At 35.3% G+C, this 26,955-nt stretch overlaps 1 protein-coding gene across 4 annotated transcripts in view; it reads right to left on the minus strand.

Moving 5' to 3' along the window:
* The window catches only part of RCOR3 (REST corepressor 3), a 53,929-nt gene that overhangs the window by 24,202 nt on the left and 2,772 nt on the right, over positions 1-26,955 (minus strand). For 3 of the 4 annotated variants that reach the window (XM_036095735.2, XM_036095733.2, XM_036095734.2), the window contains exons 3-8: positions 19,928-20,005; positions 17,091-17,143; positions 15,254-15,415; positions 13,728-13,852; positions 12,878-12,956; positions 1,950-2,168 (exon numbers count right to left, since the gene is read on the minus strand). In XM_036095735.2, the coding sequence (XP_035951628.1) occupies positions 1,950-2,168; positions 12,878-12,956; positions 13,728-13,852; positions 15,254-15,415; positions 17,091-17,143; positions 19,928-20,005 (716 nt within the window). Of the gene's footprint in view, positions 1-1,949; positions 2,169-12,877; positions 12,957-13,727; positions 13,853-15,253; positions 15,416-17,090; positions 17,144-19,371; positions 19,723-19,927; positions 20,006-26,955 lie in introns of all 4 variants that reach the window. The other variant, XM_036095736.2, reaches the window with a different exon arrangement.

Consider the following 26,955-nt stretch of genomic DNA (forward strand, 5'->3'; position numbering starts at 1 on the left):
AATAAACTTAAGATAACTTTTTCCACTGGTAGAACTGGGATGGTGTATGGAGCAGAAATTACACTGGGAAGCATCAGAGAATATGTGATGTTAAGAAAGCAGAGGAAGCTAATATGGTAGATATTTATGCAAGAAGTTTGTTGGAGAAGAAATGAGAAATATAAGAGCAGCTTGGTGAATAACCAGGGTCAAGAGATAGAGAAATCTGAATGTTTCAGATAGAGAAAAACTATCTTGATCCCACATTATACCGTTGCAAGATTCTTACATTTTATATAAAGTGGCACAATATTAACTCTAAGGATAATATTGTAATACCTAAGCAAGGATGATATGGTAGGCTGAGGATGCATACTATAATCCCTAGAGCAACTAGTAAAATAAAAAATGCAAAGAGATATAGTTGAAAAATATAAATAAGACGATGTTACACCTCTCTTTAAAATCCTTCAGTGGTTTCTTAACTCACAATGAATTTTAAATTTCTTAACATGACCTTCTGATCAATTCCTGTCTACCTCTGCTGTAACGTGCTAAGGGCAAGTAGAAATTAACGAAGAGCTTTAAAGTGAATGATTTTGATCATACCATTATTTTAAGAAGATAACATGGACATGGACAACAATATGTAGCATGAGCTGCAGCGAAAGTGGACAGCAAGGAGAATCCACAGGACAGTTACTGTCAGATAAGAGGTTATAAGGACCTGAACAAAGGTAGTAGTGATGGGATTAAAAAGGAGGGGACTGATTTAAAGAAAATTTCTCAGATAAACTTACACAACTAGGTTACCACTTGGATTTGTATGTGATAATGGCAAGGGATAAATCGAAGAGGATTCTCATGTTTCAACAGACAGGGAACAGAGAAAAACCATCTTTCAGGGGTTAGATGAAGACGCCTAGCAGGTAGCTAGAGATATAGCAATACAGAGCTTGGGAGAAAAGTCAAAGCCTGAGAAGTAGATTCAGAAGTCACTGGCATATAGTGTAAGATTGCTTGATACAGACTTAGAAGAGTTATTAGGTCTAAGGGATAGGGAAAACAACAGAAACCAAGAGAGAGGGGAAGAGATGACCAAGAAAGGCCAGACACCTAAGAACAACCATTAACTGAGTACTTACTATGTGCTAGGCACTGTTGTAAGCACTTGTCATATATTATCCTGTTTAATTCCTCCCAAGCATCATATTATTATCCACATTTCAAGATGAGGAAGCTGAGTTAAGAAGAGTTAACCAGCTACCCCGAGGTTACACAGGAACTAGACGATGTAGCTAAGGTTAAAATTTACGTTCACTGACCCTAGATCCTGACTCTTAACCATGATTAACCTGATTATGATGATGATATATTTATAATACCATGGCAGCTACTACTGGTAATAGTGATGAGGATGAAGAGAGCAGCCATCATTCACTGAGCACTCAAAAAGTGCCAGACACAAGGGGGTGGGAGGGATGGGGTGGCTGGGTGATGGGCATTGGGGAGGGTATGTGCTATGGTGAGTGCTGTGAATTGTGTAAGACTGATGAATCACAGACCTGTACCCCTGAAACAAATAATACATTATATGCTAATTAAAAAAAGAAAGAAAAAAAAAGTGCCAGACACAGCTCAACAATCTGCAATTAACATCTCAACCAACTCCTAACAACCTGCAAGAGAAGTATGATTATTTTATCCTTAATTTCATAGATATAAAGTTGAAGCTCAGAGAAATTCTATTATTTCCCCCTATCACAGAGCTAACCAGTAACAATGCTGGGATTCAAATTTAGAATAGACTGAGGCATCTTTGAATTTGGAAACAAGGTAAATTTTAAAGAGTAGAGCTTATATAAGTGGGTAGCTGAGAAAATCTGTAAAAAACTTAGTTTACTGAGGTTTTAAAAGTGGATAAACTGAATAGATAGAATCATTAACAATATTATTTTTATTTTTACTACCTGACGCTTTAAAGAGATCAGCTCCATGTCCAGCTGCCGCAGGATGGTGTTGGCTGCATTGGGACTACAGGAAACAGCTACCACATCTTCCTGGGTTAAATACATGCCCTTAGGTGGACGGCACTTAGAACGCTGAGAATGATGGCGGTGTTGTAAACTCTGATACTCTCTCCTTCCAAGTCCAATCTTGCTAGTTTGGACAGGTTGCTCAGTATTACCCTGGAAGAATAAAGATAGAATAATAAGTCATTTGGTTTACATGCATGTATAAACCAAAGAAAGTCTATTACTGGAAGTATCTGCTACATTAAGTACACCTAAAAAATACTTCTAACCAATTACATTATGTACAAGTACACACACACACACACAGACACACATGTAGCACTCATCAACTGGGGGAAAATAAGCACACAACATAATGTATCCTTGATTAATCCACTCAATAAAATGTTTGGTTTCTAGCCCAGATGACTATGAATAAATAAAAAAGTAAGTTGGATTCTAAACTATTCTTGTTTGCTTCAAAATGGAATATATTTTCCCTCAGCAATACAGGGCCTGGAAAAAAAAAAGTTGTAACTTATTAAGTGCAAAGTTTTTTAGGAAAATTAAAAAGGGGCAAATCAGGAATTATGACAAGTGGCAGATAATACTTCATTCTCACTTCAGAGTTGTTGAAAGAGAACTATGCCTCTAAAGATTAAAAAGGACACAGAATTATCTTAATCTTAACATTTCTAAACTCTAAATCTATTTATCTGTGAATAAAATAAAATGTGAATTTGTATTTTGAAAGAGGTTAAGATAGTTCAAATAATGACCACGAACTTGTAAGTAGGATTTCATTATTACTTGCAATATTCTTAAAGTGTGATATAAAAATACAGTGTTATTCTGTGCTTCTGAGACAGGAATTCATTTGAAACGGTGCCCATTAGGTTGAAGGGCAACCTAATTTCAACTGATTAGATTTAATGCTCCAATTCTTTAGAAAAGGAACTCTGAGTAAAAGTCGTAAAACAATCGTATAATGAAGCATAATCCACTTCACTGCTTAACACCTAACGCAAAGCAACCCATGGCAAATTTGATGGTCAAGGAAATCCCTCCCAGTGTAGTACTCCTAAAATTGCTGGACCAAGTATTTTTTTAAAACATCTTTAAAAATTTAATTCTGAGGTGGCAGGGAAGTAAGAAAATTCCTCAGAGACCAGAAATAATGAGAAAGCAGAAACCTAAGGGTCTAAGTGAGTCTGCTGGAGCTGGCATACGCCTAAGGCCCAGACTCAGTGGGCAATAGCTGTAGGTCACAGCAGACAACGCCAGACCCCTGGGAGGGGACACATCATTGTGCGAAGCAGAAAAAAATGCTCCTGTCCTGTGGAGGAAGAGGATAATTAAAGAGAGACATGCTATCTCATCCTTAGCTGAATGAAAAGGGAAGATACTCAAAAAGTCTTCCCCGAGAATCCCCAATCATAGGCCTACATTAAAGCTGATTTGGGGACTAAATTTATATGAACTGTCTGACCTGAAAAATCCCAAATCGGAAATTTAAAGTGTCTCAGGTTGGTAGGGCCTTCAGACACTTAGCAAAAACAAATGCAAAGTGTCTCTAGAAAAATGCATTTTAAACCCAGGTCTCAAAAATTTTCCACAAGTATGTTCTAAGGAAAATGAGTTCCCAACCACAAACTGCTAAACAAGCCCCATGAGTGAGAGACAGCAGAAGCAAAAAATGGAATTAGATCTGCAAAGACTGCAGATATTAGAATTACTGGATAGGGGCGCCTGGGTGGCTCAGTCGTTAAGCATCTGCCTTTGGCTCAGGTCATGATCCCAGGGTCCTGGGATCGAGCCCCGCATCGGGCTCCCTGCTCCACGGGAAGCCTGATTCTCCCTCTCCCACTCCCCCTGCTTGTGTTCCCTCTCTTGCTGTCTCTCTCTGTGTCTAATAAATAAATAAAGTCTTAAAAAAAAAAAAAGAATTACTGGATAAAGAGAATACAACAAATGTGTTACATGTGCATAAAGAGATAAATGACAGAATTGAAAATATGGAATATTCTTTTAGGAGTCTATCAAAACTGACTAAGCAGATATGCAAAAGAACCAAACAGAACATCTAGAAATTAAAAAATAGTATAAATAAGATTAGAAACTCAGTGGATGGGTTACTTAGCAGATTAGACAGAGCTCAAAAGAACAGTAGTGACTTAGAATGTACATATGATAAAAATTACCACAATGCAGTAGAGAAATATGGAAAGACAAAAAGACAGAAAATGAGTGGTTAAGAGACATGTGAAACTCCATTAGATTTCTAAAAGGATTCCCAAAAGAAAGAATAGAGAGAATGAGGAAGACAATATTCAAAGAGGCAACAAATGAGAATTTCACAGAACTTAAGACATAGGACTCAAGAAGTACGATGAATCCAAAACAAATTAAAAAAAAAAATCCACAGTCAGATACATTAAAGTGAAACACCACTAAAGACAAAGAAGAGACCATGAAAGCAGAGAAAGAGAAAAGACAAATTACCTCCAAAGGAACGATAATTAGCCTGGCAGCAGACTTTTCTGCAGGAATGACAGAAATCAGAAGCAGTAGAATATTATCTTCAAATAGTAACAGTAAACCTAGGAATCTAACCCCAGCAAAACCAGGGTTTCAAGAACAAGGGAGAAACAGACATTTTGGACACACCAAAACTGACTATTTATAAGTAACAGACTCACTAAATTAACTTGTACAAGATATATTTCAGGAAAAGGGGAAACGATTTTGGAAGAAAGATCTAAGATTCAAGAAAGAATGATGAGTAAATTTTAAACATGTACATAGATACAAATAAACAATGACTATGTGTTTGAGAGATTTTAAAAAACAAGATGTAACTAAAATTGAATAAAAATAGCATATAAATCAGGAGGGTAGTGACTGAAGTCAAAGCAGTCTAAGGGCCAATATTAATCAGAAAGTCATTTTTAAAAAACCCAATTATTAGACTTTAAGTTAAATACGCAGGAAAAGTTTCCAGGGTACACAATAAGAAGAGAAGTATAGAAACATCCCAAATTGGCAGAGAATAAAAAAGTGGAACTGGAGATGATGGAGTCTTAATGAAAAAAAAAAAAAGAAAGAAAGAAAAGAAAAAAGCAAGCCATGAAGGAGGAGAAAACTAGAAAAAGCAAGTCAAATAAAAGGTAAAAATAAGAAAGAACAAAAATATACATAGATCAGTGATCATGACTGATATAAAGGGACTAAACTCTCCAGATAAATTATAAAATCCTACCAATATGCTCCTCATAAGGACACACACTTAAATTGGGAGGACATAGAAATGTTGAAAGAAAATAATAAAGACATACCAGGCAAATACTTAATAAAAGATGGCAGAGTTATATCCATCAAAATAATTTTTATAGCAGAAGACATACAAAATATGTAAAAATTTTTGAGACCTGGGTTTGAAGTGCATTCTTTTTTTTTTTTTTTTGAAGATTTTATTTATTTATTTGACAGAGAGAGGGGGAGAACAGCGAGAGAGGGAACACAAGCAGGGGGAGTGGGAGAGGGAGAAGCAGGCTCCCCGCCGAGGAGGGAGAAGCAGGCTACCCGAGCAGGGAGCCCAATGCGGGGCTCGATCCCAGAACCCTGGGATCATGACCTGAGCCGATGGCAGACGCTTAACAACTGAGCCACCCAGGAGCCCCTGAAGTGCATTCTTCTAGAGGCACATATTGATAAAAAGCAGCAAAATAAAACAATTCTAGACCTCTACTCTATGCACCTAATAACAATAGCTTTGAAATATAAAGAGTGTCACTTCTCAATTAATTCATCAGATAAGCAGATAACAAAAACTACACTAGCAAGGCAAGCAGTAAGAGAACATAGATTTCAAGCAAAAAACTGACAAGCTACAATTAATAGACACAGAATCCTATAACTAAATGAGTATTATTTTCTTCTCAAACACACATGGAAAAACATTTATGAAAATTCTGTATTCTAGGCTTGGAGGTTTCAAAACATGTCATCAAAATCCTCAACATTCCAGCCATTGAGAAGTGGGATCTATATCCCCTCCCCTTGATTCTGGACCAACTTCAGTAACTCACTTAAAACCCACAGAATGCAACAGAAGTGATGTTGAATAACTTCCAAGGCTAGGCCAGAAGAAGCTGGGTAGTTTCCACTTAGTGCTTTCGAAATAAATGCTTTGGAGAAAACCAACCCATGGTAAGAAGCCAGATTACTCATGGGCCACCAGGCTAGAGAGGAATGCCAGTTGGCAGCTAGCATATCAACTACCAGTCATGTAAGCGAGTTGAAAACCTTCAATTATATTTTGGTTGATACTGAAACATAAAAACCATTCTAAAATTAGGAATAATTTAGAAAATATTTGTTATCATAACTTCTCTTCAACATTTATAGAGGTGAAAAGAAATAAAACTATTATTTTCAGATGACATAAATCTCTTCATAGGAAATGCAAACGTATCTACAAATAAATTACACAAAGGTTGCTTTTCTCCCTATATGTAGATCTCCACTTCTCTTCTACAATGTAGATTCAATGGAATATCTATTAGGGCTTTTCTAGGAATGGATAAGCTTTAAGAGCAAAGGTCCAAGAACAGCCAACTACTTACTCCTTAAAAACACCCCCAAGCAGTGAGAAATACCCTAGCAGCTATCAAGACTTACATAAAGCTATAGCAATTAAGACATTGTGGGACTGACAAGAGGAGAACAGTCATGCATATATAGAAACCTCATTTATGATAAAGCTGACATTGCAGACCAGTTGAAAGAGATGAACTCACTTCCGTATTAGAAAACAAAAATAAAAATGGATTTCTACCTCACAACATGAACAAACCTTAATTACTGACAGAACAAGGACTTAAGTGTAAAAAGCAAAACTTGAAAGCTTAAATTTGAAAATACAAAAGAACACTGAAATTTCAATCTGTACATGCTTCTGATGTAATAGTTGTCCATCAAAAGCATGTGAAGAGTAAAAAAATAAACCACAAACTGCTAAAAGCTGTTGGCAGGCAACACATTTAACTAAGGGATTAGTATCCAGAATGCATAAGGAACTCAGTAAGAAAAAAACTTTTATACATTCTGTCTTTAAGAAAAAGAAAAAAACAACCCCATAGGAAAGGAGGTAAAAAAAAAATAAGCAAACAAAAAAAAATTTTTTAAAAAGACACAATAATAGACAATAAACAGATGGAAAAATATTCAGCTCATTAGTAATCTGATGAAATTGAGAACACAATGATACCATTTCATATTACCAGATTTGTAACATTTTAAAAGTCTGATTATATCAAGTGTTGGCAAGGAAGTAGATAATAAGCACTCTCACGGCCCAACAGAAGTACAACTGACCCTTGAACAATGCAGGGGATGGGGACACTGACCTTGCCTGCAATCAAAACTGTGTGTGTAACTTGTGACTCCTCAAAAACTTAATTACTAACAGCCTACTGTTGATCAGAAGCCTTCCTGACAACACAATTGATCAACACATCTTTTGTATGTTGTATGTATTATATACCATATTCTTACAATAAACTTAGCTAGAAAAAAGAAAATATTATGAAGAAAATCTTACGGAAAAGAAAAGAAATCTACAGTACTGTACTTATTGAACACATCTGCATGAAAGCAGACCCACGCAGTTCAAACCTGTGTTGTTCAAGAGTCAACTTTACTAGGTAACGGCAAAGATGAACATGGTTAAAACCCTAGAGTAATTCCATTCCAAACACTCCTAGGGTCCTAGGGTATTATTTACTCAATAAGTCACTGGTGGCATTTTGGTGGAACAAATCTGTGCTGTGCATTTCAGGAGAGTTGGCATGACTTTCCCACCATATGCCACTGTAATAATGAAAAACCCCTCCATAACTTCTAAATGCCCCCCTAAAGGCAATACTAAACCTACTAAACCTGAGAAGCACTATTCCAAAAGAATTCTTATATATGTGTATTCAGGAAATATTGTTATCAGTATTGTGTACAATAATAATAAACACGAAATGATGTCCATTGATAAGAAATGGATAAGTTGTGGCATATGCATACAATGGAACACTGTAATACAGAGATGAAAATGAACTGCAAAAACATGTTGGATAACAACAACAAAATGCGAGTAGCTGAAAGACATATATGATTCCATTTAAATAGAAGTTTGAAGTGGACAAAACTCAATGACGGTTGGTCAGAGATACATACGTATGTGATAAAACTATTAAAAAAAGGAAGTGAATAACTGATACAGTTCAGGATAGGGTTCCCTTTTCAGGATAGAGGTTCTCTGGAGAGAAGGGAGAGGGGTACAATTAAGGAAACATACACACAGGACTTTCGTTTCTTAAGCTCAGGGATGGGAGATGCCGGTTGTTTGTTTTACTCTTCTTTAAACTCTATATACTGTATGATAATATATAGTTCACAATTTTTAAAAGTTTATAAAAAAACCTTCTACATAGTGTGTCAATAACATGCAGAAGCAGGTATGCAGATCTGTGTTAAAGGCAGTAATACAGTATCATTCCTGCCTGTGTCCCTATCGTTTGTGAAAGAGCAGAGGAATGAATGAAGCTGCTGACATACAGTACCTGCCCTGAACCACAACCTGGAAAATTCCTTTTAACATTTTTTTTTCAAGATTTTATTTATTTATTTGGGAGGGGGGGCACAGAGGGAGAAGCAGACTCCCCGCTGAGCAGAGAGCCTGCCTCAGCGACTTGATCCCAGGACCCTGCCTCAGCGGCTTGATCCCAGGACCCTGGGATCATAACCTGAGCTGAAGGCAGACGCTTAACCGACTGAGCCACCCAGGCGCCCTCCTTTTAACATTTTTTAACTTATACTTTCCTTATGCTAATAGTATGAGATCACAGGCAAACAAAAGGCCAAATGCATATGTATCATCTCACATTGTTGGATAGAACAGTATTACACATACATAAGTTCTCTAGATAACTCAAATCCCTAATCTCTTATATTTGTACAGTAAATAAGTTTATAATGTGTATTTGCATTCATTATAATAAATTTGACTGAATGCTTACTTTGTTTCAGGCCCTGTAGATAGATTCTTGCTCTTAAAGAGCTTACCACGAAGTGATAGGCAGGCAAAACAGGGGACCCCCAATGAGTATTTTAATAGATTTAAAGAAAAATAAGGAGGTGGTCAATTCAAGATAAAGCACAGGAGATATTTCATAAAGAAGTTACATATTACAAAGTTATGAGGAATTTCCTAGGCAGATTTGGGAAGAAAGACAATTCCAGAAAAAAAGAACCAACATAACCACAGGACAAAAGCCAGGGAACTAAGACTTTTCAAAAACACTGTTAGTAATTTGAAATATGTGGGGTGGGTTGGGGTGGGGAATGCCTCACTAGAGAGCTCTGTGTTTTATCCTAATCCTACAGACAAAGCCATGGGAGGGTTGCAAGCAGTAAATTTGGTCTCATGTGCTCTCTCTCTCTCTTTCATTCTCTCTCTCAAATAAATAAATAAAATCTTTAGGAAAAAAAAAAGATTGCTTTGGCAACAGGGTTAAAGAACAGACTGGAAGGGGTAGTGTGGAGAGTCAAGAGGCCAGGAGGGAAGACAGAAAATTCCAATAATTCAGAGAAAAGATGAAAACCTAAAAGTAAGGCAGTTGCATAGAACATAAAGGACAAAATTTACAGTTACTTGAGAGAAAAAATTAGGGTGATAGACATAGGGGAGGGTATGTGCTATGGTGAGCCCTGTGAACTGTGGAAGACTGATGAAGCACAGATGTGTACCCCTAAAACAAATAATACATTGTATGTTAATAAAAAAACTAAAAAAGAAAAATGATAAAATGAACAGAATTGAGAAAGTATAGAATAGTATAGTATAAAATAATAATAGAGAAAGAAAAAAGTCACTAAAATTGAGACACAAGAGTTAAAAAAGTAGACAAAGGCCACCTGGGTGGCTCGGTCAGTTAAGTGTCTGCCTTTAGCTCAGGTCATGATTCTGGAGTCCTGGGATCAATCCCCAGATCCCCAAATCGGGTTCCCTGCTCAGTGGGGAGTCTGCTTCTCCCACTGCCACTAACCCTGCTCATGTTCTCTCTCTCTCAAATAAATAAAATCTTTAAAAAAATTTTTAAAAATTAAAAAGTAGACAAGAATCACAGAATCGCTTGAAACCAATATTGTATTGTATGCTAACTAAAATTTATCTAAAATCTGAGAAATAAAAATAAAATAGACCACTGGGGCGGGGTGGGGGAGAATCATAGAATCGGTAAGTCAAAGAAGAGATTTTCAGGAAGAAGGGAGGGGTAACTTGAAATGATATAGAAAGCATAAGCAGAATACAATGAACAATCAGTCACTGGATGTGGCAGTTAGGTAGACCTCCGTTAGCTGTTTCAGTGACGTGAAAAGACAGAAGAAGCCTGACTGAAGCAAAGTCAAAAGAGAAGTAGTAGGAAGGAGCAGAGTTTTTTCTAGACTAGTAGAGAGATAGTTATGCTTTTACACAGAAGACATGAGCATAATTTGGGCTGCAATGAAAAGGTTGAAAATACGGCATTAGAGGGAAAACTGATGGGAAAAGTCGTAGTCATGACATGAAGGGACAGATAGGATCAAACAAGAGAAGGGACCTTTGTTACATTAGAGAGAGGCATTCAGGCAGACTTCATTCAGTAAATGTTCCAGAGTATCATTTCATATTAATAGATCTATAAGATTTCATATTAATAGATCTATAAGATGTTTGAAATTTTAATGTTCTCAGTATAAACATGCTCAGATGAAAAGGGTAGTAGAGTAGCACAGAGGTCAGAGAGAAGGGCTGGAATTTAAGGGAGTTCCTGCTTGATATTTTCTCTGTGAAGTTATCAGCCAAGTTTTTGGGGGGAGTGGAGAGATGGTAGGTGATGTGCAGAAAGGGATGCATGTTCAAAATACTTGCTCAAATAATGAATAAAACAATAGCACCTTTTATTCAAGATTTACTATGTACTGCATGCCGTAAGAAGTGCTTCTGTACATATTATCTCTTTGATTCCCAAACAATCCTATTGTTTTCATTTTACCAAGGGAAAACACTGAGGTTTAGAGGTTAAACACTGAGAGGCATAAGGACTGCACTGAGATCTGAAACCATTTTTTCTAAGTGGCAACAATTTACATGATTGTGTCATTATCTCCTGCTGTGCCTCTCAGACCAAGAATAGCAACAGACCCAGCATTGTGGGTTCATAGGGTTAGGGAAGGTATGGCAAAGGATAGGGAAATGGGGAGTTAAAGATACTGGGAAAAGAGCAATTTAAGTAGTTGATCACTGGGTCTATGGCCGAGGGAAACTAGGCAGACTTGGGAAAAAATGAAGGAATCAAGTAATTTGAGAACATTTAGCAGTAGTAAGAAAATTAGTAAAATAACAAATTGAGGTAAGAGTAGGATCCTTAAAATGTCACTGATCAAGTTTAAGATGATGACAAGGGCCAGAATGGGCCAATGGCACTGAGGAATGGAGGTCATTAAATAGGATGAAGTTACGTTGTCTCCCAATTTGATCTTCACTAATCCACAGCTGTCTATACCTCACAAGCCTTTACCCTTCAATATTTGGTCTATTTTTTACAATTATGTGATTCCTTGCCTGTGTAAATGAGTATGGATATCAATTTAGCCTTTTCCTAGTGATCTGAAGTCATCATTATTATCATCATTTTGAGGAACAGGAGTGCTTTTCTAGTTGGGGATTCTTCCATCTCTTCCTTTGAGGCAGCTTTTATTTTCACTGCTGTCAGTACATGGCTACTACAGATCATCCCCAACTTATGATGGTTCCAGTTACAATTTTTCAACTTTACGATGGTGTGAAAGCCACAGGCATTCGACAGAAACCGTACTCTGAATTTTCTTCTTTTTCCAAGCTAGCGATATGCAGTAAAACGCTCTGTCACGATGCTGGGCGGTGGCACTGAGCCGCAGCTCCCAGTCGGCCACACAAACACGAGAACAACCGATACCCTGACAACCATTGTGTGTATTTACAACCATTCCGTGTTTCACTTCCAGTACAGTATTCAATTACATGAAATATTCAACACTGTATTATAAAATAGGCTCTGTGTTAGATGATTTTGCCCAACTACAGGCTAATGTATGTTCAGAGCACGTTTAAGGTAAGCTAGGCTAAGTGATGATGTTTGCTAAATTAGGTATATTAAATGCATTTCTGACTTATAATATTTTCAGTTTATGATGAGTTTATTGGGATGTAACCCCAACATAAGTTGAGGAAGATCTAATTTCTAATTTGCTACAATATGGAACAAACAAGTGTTTTTAAGAAAAATTGGGTAACAAAACCAGAAAGCTTAATTTTATATTATACTCATACTATATCATCTGAGGGTGGTTTTCTTTCTTTGGATTGAAGACTAGCGATTGTGGCAGGGCTTTTATACTTCTGAGTGGATGAGATAACCTAACAATTATTTAAACTACTGGCTAACTGGGAGTTCTAGATATTACTTTTTTTCCCAAAAAACCTCTAACATTGAAATTTACTACTTCCTATACCATGATATAAAAATGTTTTTCTTTTTTTTTTTTAAGATTTTATTTATTTATTCATGAGAGACAGAGAGAGAGAGAGACAGAGGCAGAGGGAGAAGCAGGCTCCCCGCGGAGCAGGGAGCCCGATGCGGGACTTGATCCCAGGACCCTGGGATCATGACCTGAGCCAAAGGCAGACGCTTAACCGACTGAGCCACCCAGGCGTCCCATAAAAATGTTTTTCTTAACATGAAGTACAATTCATTCTTTTTTGCATGGATTTGTAGAACAATTACAGGTACTCTAATGATAATCATTACCTCTTTCTTGGCTTCTTTTTTTGGATCATAATCACTATCATTTCCATCCATTGGGTGTGTTTCTTCCACATCATCATCACTGAGAAGAAACAAAGATTAGTAAACTTAATTCCCTTTTTATTCTATTCCAGGGCTCTTATCAAATTGCAATATACCTTGCTAATAATTTCACTAGACATTCCCCAACAAAACAAGAGGTGTCCTTGGGAAGATGACCTTCTATAATTTAGATTTTTGTAGTGTTTAGAAACATTTATCTTTTGGGGTATACAGAATCAAGTTAGAAAACATGCCTACCTAAAAAACAGAGATGCAATAGGAAAGAAATTTAGAAAGAATATCATTTGGGAAAGAGAACACATATATTAATTTGATATAATACTTATTATTTCATTTCTCCAGTTGGAGGATAAAGACAAACACCAATAAGCAAAATGATTTTATACCACCAGAAAGATATAGCTACAATAATGTGGACTTCAGTTATTCAGGTAATTGTATTCAGGCAATTATGGAAAGAGCATCTTCTAAAGAATATATTTCTTCATGTATTCTAAGGATATATATTGAATATATCAACACTAAAAGGAAGCACTTGCAAGTACAGCTAAACACAGCTCAAATAAACTCAGTTGTAGTGTTTGCTGGCTATGATTAACAGTTAAAGAGTTAAAGAAAGTCCTTACTATTAAGATTTCTGATCACTCAACTCTTCCTGCCAGAGACGAAACATGAATGTAAGGTTAAGAAGTAGTTACAATGTACTGTGATAATTTTTCTACCTTAGGAAATGTAAGCAATCCAATACAGTGTCCCTAAGAGTATAACTATATAAAGGCATCCAACCTACCTGTCACCCTGATTATGTCTATTGGCTAGTTTACGAGCCTGGCGATCCATCAAGCTTGTCCTGGATCGAGTTTTTTTCCAGGAATAGTAATATTTTACAAGGCTAGCAATTGTCTTATCTGGAAGCTTGGAAAAAAAAAATCATGTTAATATCAGCAAGTTTAATTCATCAACTCTGATTAACAGAAATGAATAATATTTCTGATATTATTGTTTGATACTTAAAGGCATAGATGAAAAATATTTTCATGGGTACATTTATGAATTACAGAACTAGAAAGTACGGTTACAGTCATAGTAACCCACCACACCTATGTCACTGACATTTCTGAATGAATATTCCTATTTGTTCTGAGAGGGAAGGGGAGACAAGAAACTCACAAACATGGTAACAATGCACCCAGATGTCCCCAGCACAATGTTAGCATTCAGTGTTTGTTTTTCTTAAAGAGTTACTCTTTTCTTCCCACCTCTATAAGTTGAAATTTTAAAACTGATATATAATTAACATACCTGAAAATTCACCAGTTTAAAATGTACAATTCAGTGGTTTCTAGCATATTCACTAAGGTATGCAACCATCACTATTTAATTCCAGACATTTTCATAACTTCAAAAAGAAACATTAGTAGTCATCCCCTGGTCTTCCCTTACCCAGTCTCTGATAACAAGTAATCTACTTTCCATCTCTACGGATTTGTCTATTCTGGACATTTCATATAAATGAGATCATACACTATGTGACCTTTCATGCCTGGCTTTTGTCACTTAGCATCATGTTTTCAAGAAAAGCTATTCAATTTTCGACAATGAATTTTTTGAATCATTTGTCTTAAATCCAGGTTTTAAGATGATAAATAATATAATCAGACTTTAGCTACCAAATAAAGTCTCTAGGTATTAAAATGACTAATCATCATGCACTGATTTGTCATACTGGCAAACAAGGACACATACTCCCAATCAAAAAGGCTCTCTTCAATTATGGAACACACTTAGATATATTTGCAAACATTATCTAATTTTCATCCATTCAGGTTAAAAAGATTCTAATGCAGCAACTTCTCAGGTTTATATTCTTTTGACACAACACTAAAAATTTAAAAACTAGAAATAGTTTTTCTCCTTAAAAACAACAGTGCCTGTACAATATTGAAATACAGAATTTTTAAAAATTGATTTTCATATCCAAAGGAATATAAAGTAGAAAATACAATCCTAATGTTAAAAAATGAATCATTTAAAAATAAAATTGAAATTATGATTTTCTTCCTAGAACAAGCACATTTAATATACATATATTTAAGTCCTAACAAAACAGAATTACAACGAAATAGCACATAACTGTCATGCAGTAGAGTGGTTATTGAAAATAGGGTACATACAAATGTATAGGTATTTTAAGTATCAAATATTTTTTAAATATTAAAATTAGACTGAAACCTTTTTTATATTTAATAATCAGGAAGTGTTTAATAATTGTATATCTTTCAGGTATGAATTACAGTAAAACCAAAATTACCATACCATTTGCTGAATCCTGTGAAAGCTCTTCCCATGAAAACTAAAGGCTTGTTCAAACAGGACTTTATCTTCCACTGTCCACTCATCCGGAAAGGGAGTGAAATTAGGGAGATCAGCAAGGGACTTCTCAATGTTATGTTTATGCCAGAACAACATGCCAAGTGCCTTTGAAGAGAAATCATTCCCCTTTCGTTTTAATGGACTTATGTTCCATCACACTTAAGAGAGTTAAACACAAATTAGGTTAAAATCTTAAGCCCATGACTTCAACTGAAAATACACTCACAGTTTAGAGCTTTTAATCAGGGATGCCCAGGTAGTAGACCTCATTTATTTATTTCTTTTAAATCAGGGCCTCAGAACAGTGAATGTTCTTACATACCACATTTGCTGCATAATCTAGGAAAAACAGTGAGCTGAGGAGAGTGACTATAATTACTAAAGCAGGTGTGTAGACTCGTATCAAGGCTGACCCACATTTACTCATTTGTTAATGTGTAGAGAAAAACATGCTAAAAGGAAAAATATCCAGTAAATACTTGAATAAAACTATCAATCATAACTACACCAAACTAGAAGTGCTCAGTTGAAACACAGTAGAAAAATATTTAGGTTTTAACATTTTAGGAGTATATACCGTGGGCTGAACAGTTCCAAGGAGTACCTCAATTGCAACCTTAATAATATTTACCACATATATATTTTTAAAGTTCTTTATTATCATAATGCACACAAAGAATTATTATGAGCCATATTAATAACTTCAATGACTTTATTACCAAATCAGAGGAAAGCCCGAAATGGGTAATTTCTAACCCTCCACACTTTCCCTTCTATAGTTAAGTAAGTCATAGGTCTTTATCTTTACTATAAGGTACTGAGTATCAAATTTCACTTTTTAAGAAGAGATACAGCAACTTTTTAAATAGTAAGTTTTAAAATTAATTTCTGTACTTTAGTAATACTCCTTTAAAATGAACATAAAAATGAAGATATGTGCAGTCACATTTTAAAGGATTAACATTTCAAACAAATATTAAACAAAATCAAGAATTAAAAACAAAAGAAACTCTTCAAAAATCACAAAAAAAGTTAACTATGTTTAGATAAACATCTCAATTTCTAGAAATGACTTTGTATTATTTAACCATGGTACTGACTATAAACTTAGCTCTTAATAATCCATATTACAGATAATTCACTTATTTTACTATTAATTTTGATAAAGGTTGATCTAATAATTAGTTGAAAATAGATTTAAGAATCTCTATTTCATTTTTATTTTTTCATGTTCTTCATTCCCTCATTACAAGGGATAATGAATCATATGTCCCATGCAGATCTCCTTTTAAAGTTATCTAATAAAAAAAGCCCCCCCAAAAGTAAATTAAAAAATTAAAAATTAAATTTAAAAAAACAGCCCTTCATAAATTATTTCCTTCAAAACTGAAAAGTCTTAAATATTTCTTTAAATAGAAAGTTTAACTTCTAGGTCTTTCAGATTAAAAGATCACAGAGAATTACCTGTACTCAAAAAAAAAAAAAATTCCCTTTTTTGGTAAGCATTTGCCGGAATAATATAAATGCTTTCAGATACTTTTAGAACTCAAAGCAGAGTAAGAAACAGAGGTGTTGAGAGAAAATGTTCAAGCCCTTGAGATGAACAATGTTTATAAAAGCAAAATCCATAATTTTGAAAGGTCAGACTTTGCTAGGACTTTTGTGGTATCTGTAAAATTGGTTGAACTGCACTTTCTTAGGATAGAAACAACCAGGAGATGTTTTTTGGATTTGGTAAATACTGAGGCAAGCTTTAATATTAAAATGTTTCTCTACATACCTGTTCCACATTGTATCCATGTTTCTCCTTTGCAATTGCAATATATTCATCCACTGCAATGAAACAATGTTATATAATTAATTATTCTTATTTACTTCATGTGCTCAAATCTACTTTTTTTTTAACAAAGCAAAATAAAAATATTATATTCCAGGGAAAAGTCCTTTTCTATGAAATGTTACAAAAAAAGACTTTTACTCCTATGAACAGGATCAGAAGCTTCCTTGATTTAAAATTTTGCTTAGTATGATTTATCTCTAAGATTATACAGCATATACTTATTAAATTCAATGATGTTATATAATTATTTTTGTATATAAAAAGACCAATCTGTATATAGCCAACAGAACCTAGTTACAGTGTAAAATATTAGACAATTTCTTCATTTTTCTGTGGCAGTCTTTACTTGAAGGGACTTAGCTGTTTCAGACCCCATCGCATAGTAAGAGTTGGCCCAAAGCCTTTACCTTCCCACTTCTGACTGCTGTGCAAAGGATGGTTTATCTATGGTTTTGCCAGCTATACGTAATAACGACATGTGTAGATATGCTTCGGTAGCCCTAAATTTTCTTCGGCTCTTCCTGCAAGCTATACAGAAGGTGTCTGAACATTCCATTTCCATTCATCCTCCATATGTAATCAAGCCAACAGAATTACTTAGATAAGCACAGCTTCAATGATGAGGTACTAGCTATTTTAAGGCCTCACTGCTGAGATGTCTGCCATTTCAGACAGCAGGACTGTTTTATGTGAAATCCATATAGTCACTCCTGTTTGATCCTTTTTTAAGTATATATATAAAGTGTGTGTGTGTGTGTGTATATGATTTATAAAATTCTCTTTAAGCATATTTGGAGAAGCAGAGGTTAACAATTCTCATCCCAGAACAGCTAGTCTACCAGGGCTTGATTCTCATCCTTGTTGCTAATTTTTTGACTAGAGGCAATTAACTCTTCCTTTCTGTACCTTACTTTCCTCACTCTAAAACAGTACCTTCTTCCTAGGATTAAATGAGCTAATATATATCAAGTGTTTAGAATAACACTTGGCACATTTTAGGTACTTTATATGAGTTTGCTATTATTACTAGTCAATATAAGATAATTTAATATATAAAAATGATATTATAACAATAATGCTATTAGAATAACAGCTATTTTTTATGGATGTTATTATAGTTCCCTAAGACTGTAAACTTTTGCAGAAAATCCAAATATTATAGTTTGTTTAGAACTTAAATACATAGCAATTAAACACAAGACAGGTCTAAATATATGCTTTTTAACTTTAACAAGAATGTCCTACAGTCCTATAAATAGAAGGCTAAACAACATCAGTCAATCTGTGGTTTCCAACCTTGGCTATGCATTAGAATCAGTGGGGGAACCTTTAAAAAGTAAGTTCAGGAGCACCTGGCTGGCTCCGTCAGAAGAGTGTGCAACTCTTGATCTCGGGGTCATGAGTTCAAGCCCCATGTGGGGTACAGAGATTACTTAAAAATAAAATCTTTAAAAATAAATAAATAAAATAAAAAATAAAAAGTCCAGACTCCATCCCTAAAGATTCTGATTTAATTGGTTTGAGATAAAGACCAGACATCAGTACTATCTTATTTAATAAGCTCCCCCAAGTGATCCCAATGCACAGCCAGGGTTGAAAACCACTGCCCGAGATCTTCAGTCTAGGATATTCTACATGGACACCACACAATCAGGAGATGTTGGCTTTCTGAATTTTGTTTTCCACCTTGTTAAGAAATGCACCATTGTACAAAACAGTGCTAGGACAGCAAAAGCCAATGATACCCTGATGCTTAGTTTATGAATGAAAACCTTTGCTGTAATGAGAACTGAACCAGAGAAACCTGATAATCTCCTTCAGGTTTCTCAGTATACAGTCCCAGGCCAAATGTGCAATTTTGTGTTTTCTGTTAAGAATGCCTCAAGGGCATGTAATTCCTAGATTACCAGCTAGACCTTTTGCTGGTATTCCAAAACTGTCAAATAGGAAGAATTATCAGGTATGCAGCAAAATACTCAATTTTCAATTTTTAGTTCTCTTATTGCATCAATAAGTATGCTTAGACTTACTATGCACATGATATATAGGACATCATTAATTTTCATGGGACTAAATAAAACATTATGGGACATCTTTAAGATTTAGTAAATATTTTTAATTATTTTACAGCTGCAAGAATAGCTGTGCAGTGATTTTTTTGTTTGTCTGCTTTAACAAATTCAATAACTGAATGGAGGGGTGGGGATCTTAGTTTTGTTACCTGCACGTTTCCTATATCTGATGTGCCGCAAAGGATCAGGTCCGCTACATCACATTGAAGTCTAAAGCCACACCATGATTCAAGAAGTGCATGGTCAATGATCCAGAAGGTCTCCGTCCAGAAATGGAGAGCTCAAAGATGACCTGATTGATGGCTGCTGAAGTCAGTTCTTTCCCCTTTCCTCTTTAAAATGGTAATGATAGTGGGCTCTTTGAAGTTTGAAGGCATTTCTTTACAGCTCCATATACTGAGGAAAAGCCTGTGCAGATGTCTACATAGTAACTCCCTCCCCTGCTTGAGGATTTAAGCAGCAATGCCATCAGATCCTAGGTATTTTCAGTCTTCCTGGGCCTGACACAAATTGGAATGATCAACCCACTATCTTTCAAAAGGAAAAACATTCTAATATAACAACCTCCATCAAAACAAAACAAAACAAAACAAAGACAAACTGTTTTCTTATGAGACTCTAAGCGACCCAAAAAATATATAAGTTGCATTTTGAATTGGCTGACAGATCTCTATTGACATAAACGTTCAATTTCAGAAAACTTACATTTGGCATCTGGGATACTGTGATATGGAGACCACACAAGCATTCCTCCATTGTCTTTATCTGTATACTTTGTAGCACCTGGGGAAAAAATTCATTACTTTAAATATGATGGATTTTATGTACATTTAAAATAAGTATAAACAAGGTAAGATTTATTTCTATTTTAGTACAGTACCTGCAAGAGAACAAAGGAACAAAGTACGAGGAAACAGAGAAGGAAAACAGATTTACATTAAAATACTAAGTATTTCATTTATGGAATTGAAGAAAATTTCACAAAGACTGAAGTTAACCCCCTTTAAATTAAAAAGAAAGGCTTTCTTAAGGACACTATATAGCTCTATTTCTTGACAGGAAATAAACCTGATTTAACCTTCTAACATTATTTGGGAGTCATTAAAAATTCTGACTTAAAACTAGAGAATACCTCAGGTGGTAGGTTATTTTTGTTTTGCCTCATCTCTGAAGGGGCCAAGATTACCATCATTTAAAAATACTTGTATCTGTTTTTTATGGTTTTTATTTAATCTTATTCCTTGTGAGTCTGCCAACTATTCCTTTTTAGCGTTAATTTCATTTATTAGCTTATATTTATAAAATTATGTGCTCTGTGTAAGAGGAAAACAAAGTCAAAAAATATAAAAGTTAATAATGCTGTTTCTTGAAGTAATCAGAGTCTACCTCTATTGTAGAAGCACACCACTACTGTTGCTTATTTCTAATCTGTTATGATCTAAAAAGTCAGAAAAATCAAGCTCTATTAAAACTGCATTAAGGATAAAATGAATGAAAGCCTGACACAGCTGTCCCAGTGCCAAGTACATGCCCGTGGGTTCTGTCTTTTAATTACTCAGTGGTCTTTTCTGGTTTCTTTCTAATTCCTAGGTGCATTCAAGTTAATTAAAACTATCAAGAAATGAAGCATTGTTGCCACCTACTTACTTTAAGACTTGTCTACAAATATATCATAATTGACTTTTATGAGGTATTGATAGCTACCACCAACAAATGGCAAGAATTCCAAAATTATTCACATAAAACATTAACAGAATTCTGAGGTTAAGCTGTAATCATTCATAAGGTTGTAAGATATTTGGAATAAAGAACATTCACTTCCAGGGGTAAAGGAACTATCAGTATAATCTCAATCTAAAGAAGTTATCTATCCAGGAATAATCTAATATAGTTCAGTAGTTTTTAATTTTGGAGAATCATTACACATCACTACTGCATATTCAATCAACAAATTACAGAAAATGATATATTGTTAGTGAAAATATGAAGCTAAGATTGTTTAAAAATTTTATGTTTTACTATAAGGAAAAATTAAGGATGGAGAAAAGAGAAATGAGAGAACAGTACCAAAGTATTAGAAAAATCATATTTACAAAATGAATCTAAAAGCAAAACCTACTGCGTTTTGTCGTTATCTTTAATAAAGAGGACAAAAAACAGAGAATTTAAGAAAATGCAAAGTAGAAGTACATTATCTAAAATTTATATTCAATGAAAACAAATTCCAAGTTTTTTAAAAACTTCAAAAACGAGATACATATTAAATTTCTAACCACATAAAATACAAACACAAAAGCAAAATTGGCAGCCACTCAAAGGAAATAAAACAGACATATCCAAGTTGGTCAGAAATCTTTATCTCCTGCTATTTCTAGTGCATATTCTAAACTTCAATTCTTCAACATGGACTGATTCTTTTTCACAATGGATTATTAACAATAAGATAATTTAAATCCTACTTAACAGAATAAGGAATGCAACAAAGAAAGGTTTCCATTAAGTCTCAAGTCTTAAGAGCATATCATGCTTAATATTTAAACATATTTCCTGCATCTAATTCTTGCATTATAGAAAATCTTAATTAAAATACCTTCACGAAATGTCTCTTCTTACACAGATATGAACTATTTTTTTGTATTTTTCCCCATGAAGCATAACAGTTAAGTTTCCCAAAAAATTCTTAGGACTACAATTAAGGGCTGGATCTGACAAAAACTGACATCCAAGCTGTGGGGACTAACAGCTCTTCTAATATGGGGGTGGGGGGGCTAATTGGGAGAGTAATTGTGTCTGGTAGCAGAGAATGCCTAATTAGGCATTTCACAATGTTCCTTTTTTTTTTTAAGATCTTATTTATTTGAGAGAGAGACAGTAAGAGAGAACATGAGTGGGAGGCAGGGAGAGGGATAAGCAGATTCCCCAATGAGCAGGGAGCCCCAAGTGGGGCTCAATCCCAGGACCCCACAATCATGACCTGAGCTGAAGGCAGACGCTTAACTGAGCCACCCAGGCACCCCCACAATGTTCTTTTCCTAACCTTGAACTAAACTCCACCATTTTTAATCATGTGTGTGTCAACTAGGCCCAGGAGATGACTGATGTTCACAGGAAATGAGGTATTTTAATATAATGGTTAAGAGTGTAACCATTATAGAGCCAGACTCTAATTTGAATTCAAGCTCTGCCATTTCTCAGCTTTGTCATCTTAGGGAAATTTACCTATGTTGTCCATGCCTCAGTTTAATTCTTTAAAAACACGGATGATGAGGGGTACCTGGGTGGCTCACTCGGTTAAGCAGCTGACTATGGATTTCAGCTCAGGTCATGATCTCAGGGTCCTGGGATCCAGGCTCCACACTGAGCCCCCATGCCAGGCTTCCTACTCAGTGGGAAGTCTGCTTGAGGATTCTCTCCCCCCCTCTCCCTCTGCTTCTCCCCACCCTGGCATATAGTATGTATTACCTAAACATTATTACTACTAATATATGCTCATTGAAAGCAGTTTTTTCTTGTTCCCTTCTATCTCTACTCTGAAAAGACTTCTTGTCACCTTATCAAATAACACAAATGAATAAAACCTCATGGGGCTCTAACACAAACAGTTGATGCCTTCTCTCACCAAACCCTTGAAAATGAGATTGGATGGGGCCCCTGGGCGGCTCAGTCGTTAAGTGTTTGCCTTCGGCTCATGATCCCAGGGTCCTGGGATCGAGCCCCGCACAGAGCTCTCTGATCCGCAGGAAGCCTGCTTCTCCCTCTCCCACTCCCCCTGCTTGTGTTCCCTCTCTCACAGTCTCTCTCTGTCAAATAAATAAATAAAATCTTAAAAAAAGAAAAGAAAATGAGATTGGATAGCTGAAATGACTTTTTTGTTTTTCTAACAACTCAGACCTGACCTCTCTCCTATAAAAGGAGAAAGTAACTTGTATTATTAAAAACAATGTACCCCTCAGGATGCTTTGCATCCAATGAAGTTTTATCCTTTCCATTATAAAAGCTGAAGAAAAATATCTAAAGGACATAAACTCAATATTTACTTTGCTTTTATATGTAACAATATTTAGCATTATATCTCAAAACTGTCTGATACTCAGAATAATACTGAAGGGATGCCTGGGTGGCTCAGTCAGTTAAGCATCTGCCTCTGGATCAGGTCATGATGCCAGGGTCCTGGGATCGAGTCCCACATCCAGCTCCTTGCTTAGCAGGGAGCCTGCTTCTCCCTCTGCCTGCCACTCCCCCTGCTTGTGCACACATTCTCTCTCTGACAAATAAATAAATAAAATCTTTGAAAAAAGGAAAGAAATAATACTGAAAATCAAGCTTGCATCACCAACAAAATAATCCAGCCTTAGAAATATCCTATCTTCCAAATAGATTAAAAAACAAACCAAAACCTAGATAGCAAGCTACTCTTGGGGAGCCTGGGTGGCTCAGTTGGTTAAGCGGCTGCCTTTGGCTCAGGTCACGATCCTGGGGTCCTGGGATGGAGCCCCACATCCAGCTCCCTGCTCAGCGGAGAGCCTGCTTCTCCCTCTCCCTCTGTCTGCCACTCTGCCTACTTGTGCTCTCTCTCTGTCAAATAAATCTTAAAAAAAAAAAAGCAAGCTACTCTCATTTTAAAAGACTGCATAGTAGCATGACAGTTCTGAAAACAAAATTATTAAACAATTTTTAAAAGTATGAAACACTTAAAAATTTAAACCTTTTGAAATCTTTTAGATATCTTAACTGCAGTTGGTAAAGTACATTTATAAGATCAATTGGGGAAAACCAACAACTAAAAAAACAAAAGTATAATTTTGATAAGCTAGGATTTTTACACCAATAGCAAATTTCAAAATAAGTACAAAAATAAAAATCCACTTCTTCTTAGATTTAAGACATTTAGAATAAGGATTCTGATGGAAATCATGGGACAAATGTTCTATATAAAGAACTTAAGTACTGAGACTATTAAGACACACATATGTTTTAAAATTCTCCTATTTATGAACTGGGCTCTCACTTACATATTTAATTCACTACCTTCAAACTGGGATAAATAACGACTTTCCAAGAGGTACATAAGTAAGTTTTATGGGAATCAATTTTCAGAACTTTAGCTTCCCTGTGTGCTCCTTCCCAAGACAATCTGCCTGAGAACTCACCTGCAGTCTAAGCTATATGCTTATTCTACTTATGACCTCCTTCACAAATGCCCTTCTCTCACTTAAAAAAAAAAAGGGGGGGTAGCTCTCTCATCCCATCCTACATCTGACAAGAGTACATCGCTCAAAATTTTGAGACCTCTACAGTGCCAAACAAAGGGTGTCGGCAAGGCTCTCCTTTACTCAAGGCATCATAGCTACTACAATTTCAATCAATTACACATTAATTGTAATAACTCAAACCAGAAGAGACTTAACACTTAGAACCTTATGTTCACAAGAATACATATTACAGTGGTAGAGAAACTGGATAGGTGATCAATAAAGCACATTCAAGCACAAAAATATAAAATTCCGTGGGGGAAAATGCATGGAAATGATTTCAAAGATAAAAAGGAAAAATGTAAACTTTCAGACTGTTCACCTATTCATACTTTTTATAAAATACATACTATCATATTATTCTAGTATTTATATTTAACTGGATGCATTTAAAATAAGGGTATAATGGCTTTATTTCAAAGTGCTAATATTTTCAATACACTGGAGATATGTTTTTCAACTATTTAAACACAGCAGTAAGTGACAGATGTTAAAAATATGCGAGAAAGTATTTTTTTGAAAATTCTTTTATGAATATACAAGCAAAACATTTTGAAGACCGTTGCTTTATAGACAATAATTTTCACCTAATCTTACGATATAGTTAACATTATCTCCCTTTCACAAATGAGAAAATAAAGGCATGGATACATCAGGTAGTTCGTCAAGGTCACTACGCCACATTAGCTAAAAGGCATATGGGAAGAGGTGAGACTCTTAATCACCACACGAAACTGCTCCTCCTTGATATACAAATAGTCAGGAGGCACTAAATAAAAGTTGGTAATTGAAAAATCTGAAGAAAAAAAGGCACCTAAGAAAATAATCAAATCCAGTTAGTAAATTTTTATAAAGGCATTCTTAGCAATGGTGTTAACATAAATTGTTCCTAAACTTATATTCAGTAGTTCCAATTTAAATCACAATTCTCATATTTTCTAAAATATTCATTTTAGTAAGTCATTCTGTGTTTGATTTCTATCATCACTATTAACTCCTCCAATAAAAATATCCTACACACACACACACACACAAACTCTCTTTAATTTTCCTATATTCTGATCATAATCTTGGTACCTAAGGAATTCTTCCTCCAAATAATTTGGTTATGGGTGAATAATCTCCATGAAGGTAGACTGAGTGGTTTATGAGACTAAAGACAATGGTGTGAAAAAGAGAAAAGGAGAGACAGGAATTGACCGTTTCTCAATTTCTATCATTAATAAATATCTCTTTTCCTTTTACCTTTTCCAAGGAAATACGTTTCTTACCAAATTATATTGAATTGATGTGAAGTAGAAACTTCACACAACAGCACAACACTTAGAATAAAACAGAACAATGGCACTATATTGAAAGGCACAGAGGTTCAATATTTACTTTTAAAAAAGTGTCTAACAACTGATAATCTGCATTTGCTTGACAAGATTTGCTTATGATTACAGGAAAGCCTATCCAGGTTTAAGTGATAACTGGTTTTAGTTGTGTCCTTGGGTTCAGTATTCTCCTGCAGATTATTAAGGAGAAAATTTACAGATGAATTTTTAAAATGTGACATACATTCTTACCCTAATAAAGAATATCAATTATAATCTGAGTAACTTGAAAATGACTTTAAAAAAATGTAATAATTCAGTGATTTTTTTTCCACAAATATTCTGCTTAGGTTCAAAATAATAATAAAAAAAATGGGGTCATGTGGGTGGTTTAGTGGGTTAAGCGTCTGTCTTCGGCTCAGGTATAGATCCCAGGGTCATGGGATTGAGCCAAGCTCCCTGCTCAGTGGAGAGTCAGCTTCCCCCTCTCCCTCTGCTCCTCCTCCCTACTCGTGCTTTGTCTCTCAAATAAATAAAATCTTTAAAAATAATAATAATAATAAAAATGATGATCAAGTAAACTGGATAATTCAAATAGTGGCCATGTGAAACTACCGGAAGTGTTCTGCACTTTTAGTGAATTATTTTTCAAATTTTGAAATTTATTCCAGTATTTATCATGAAATGAAAACCAAAAAACAAACAAACAAAACAAAAAAACCTTTATAGTGATCTAGACCATGGCATATATAAATTTGTTCCAGCAAGAAGTCTGGTTTTTAGACACAAGAACTCCTACTCAACCCGTGTACAGCTGTCTATGAAATATAAACCTACCTAATGAAGCAAAAAAAAGATATGTTTATTAACTTATGAAATAGTTCTGGCTGTTGAATTCTAATTTGTAAATCAGTTTATCATTTCCCAAAAAAGCAGAGTACCAATGAATGCCCCAAATCATAAAGATACGAATGTTTGCAGAATCATTCTTCTTAATTATTAAATTTGATCTTTACTGAGTAACTGCCATATGCCCAATCATGTATTCCGGATAAGAATTCCATGAAGCGGGGCGCCTGGGTGGCTCAGTTGTTGGGCATCTGCCTTCAGATCAGGTGATAATCCCAGTGTCCTGGGATTGAGCCCCACACTGGGCTCCCTGCTC

The sequence above is a fragment of the Halichoerus grypus genome, chromosome 7 (assembly GCF_964656455.1).
Source record: "Halichoerus grypus chromosome 7, mHalGry1.hap1.1, whole genome shotgun sequence".
In the NCBI taxonomy this organism is placed as follows: domain Eukaryota; kingdom Metazoa; phylum Chordata; class Mammalia; order Carnivora; family Phocidae; genus Halichoerus; species Halichoerus grypus.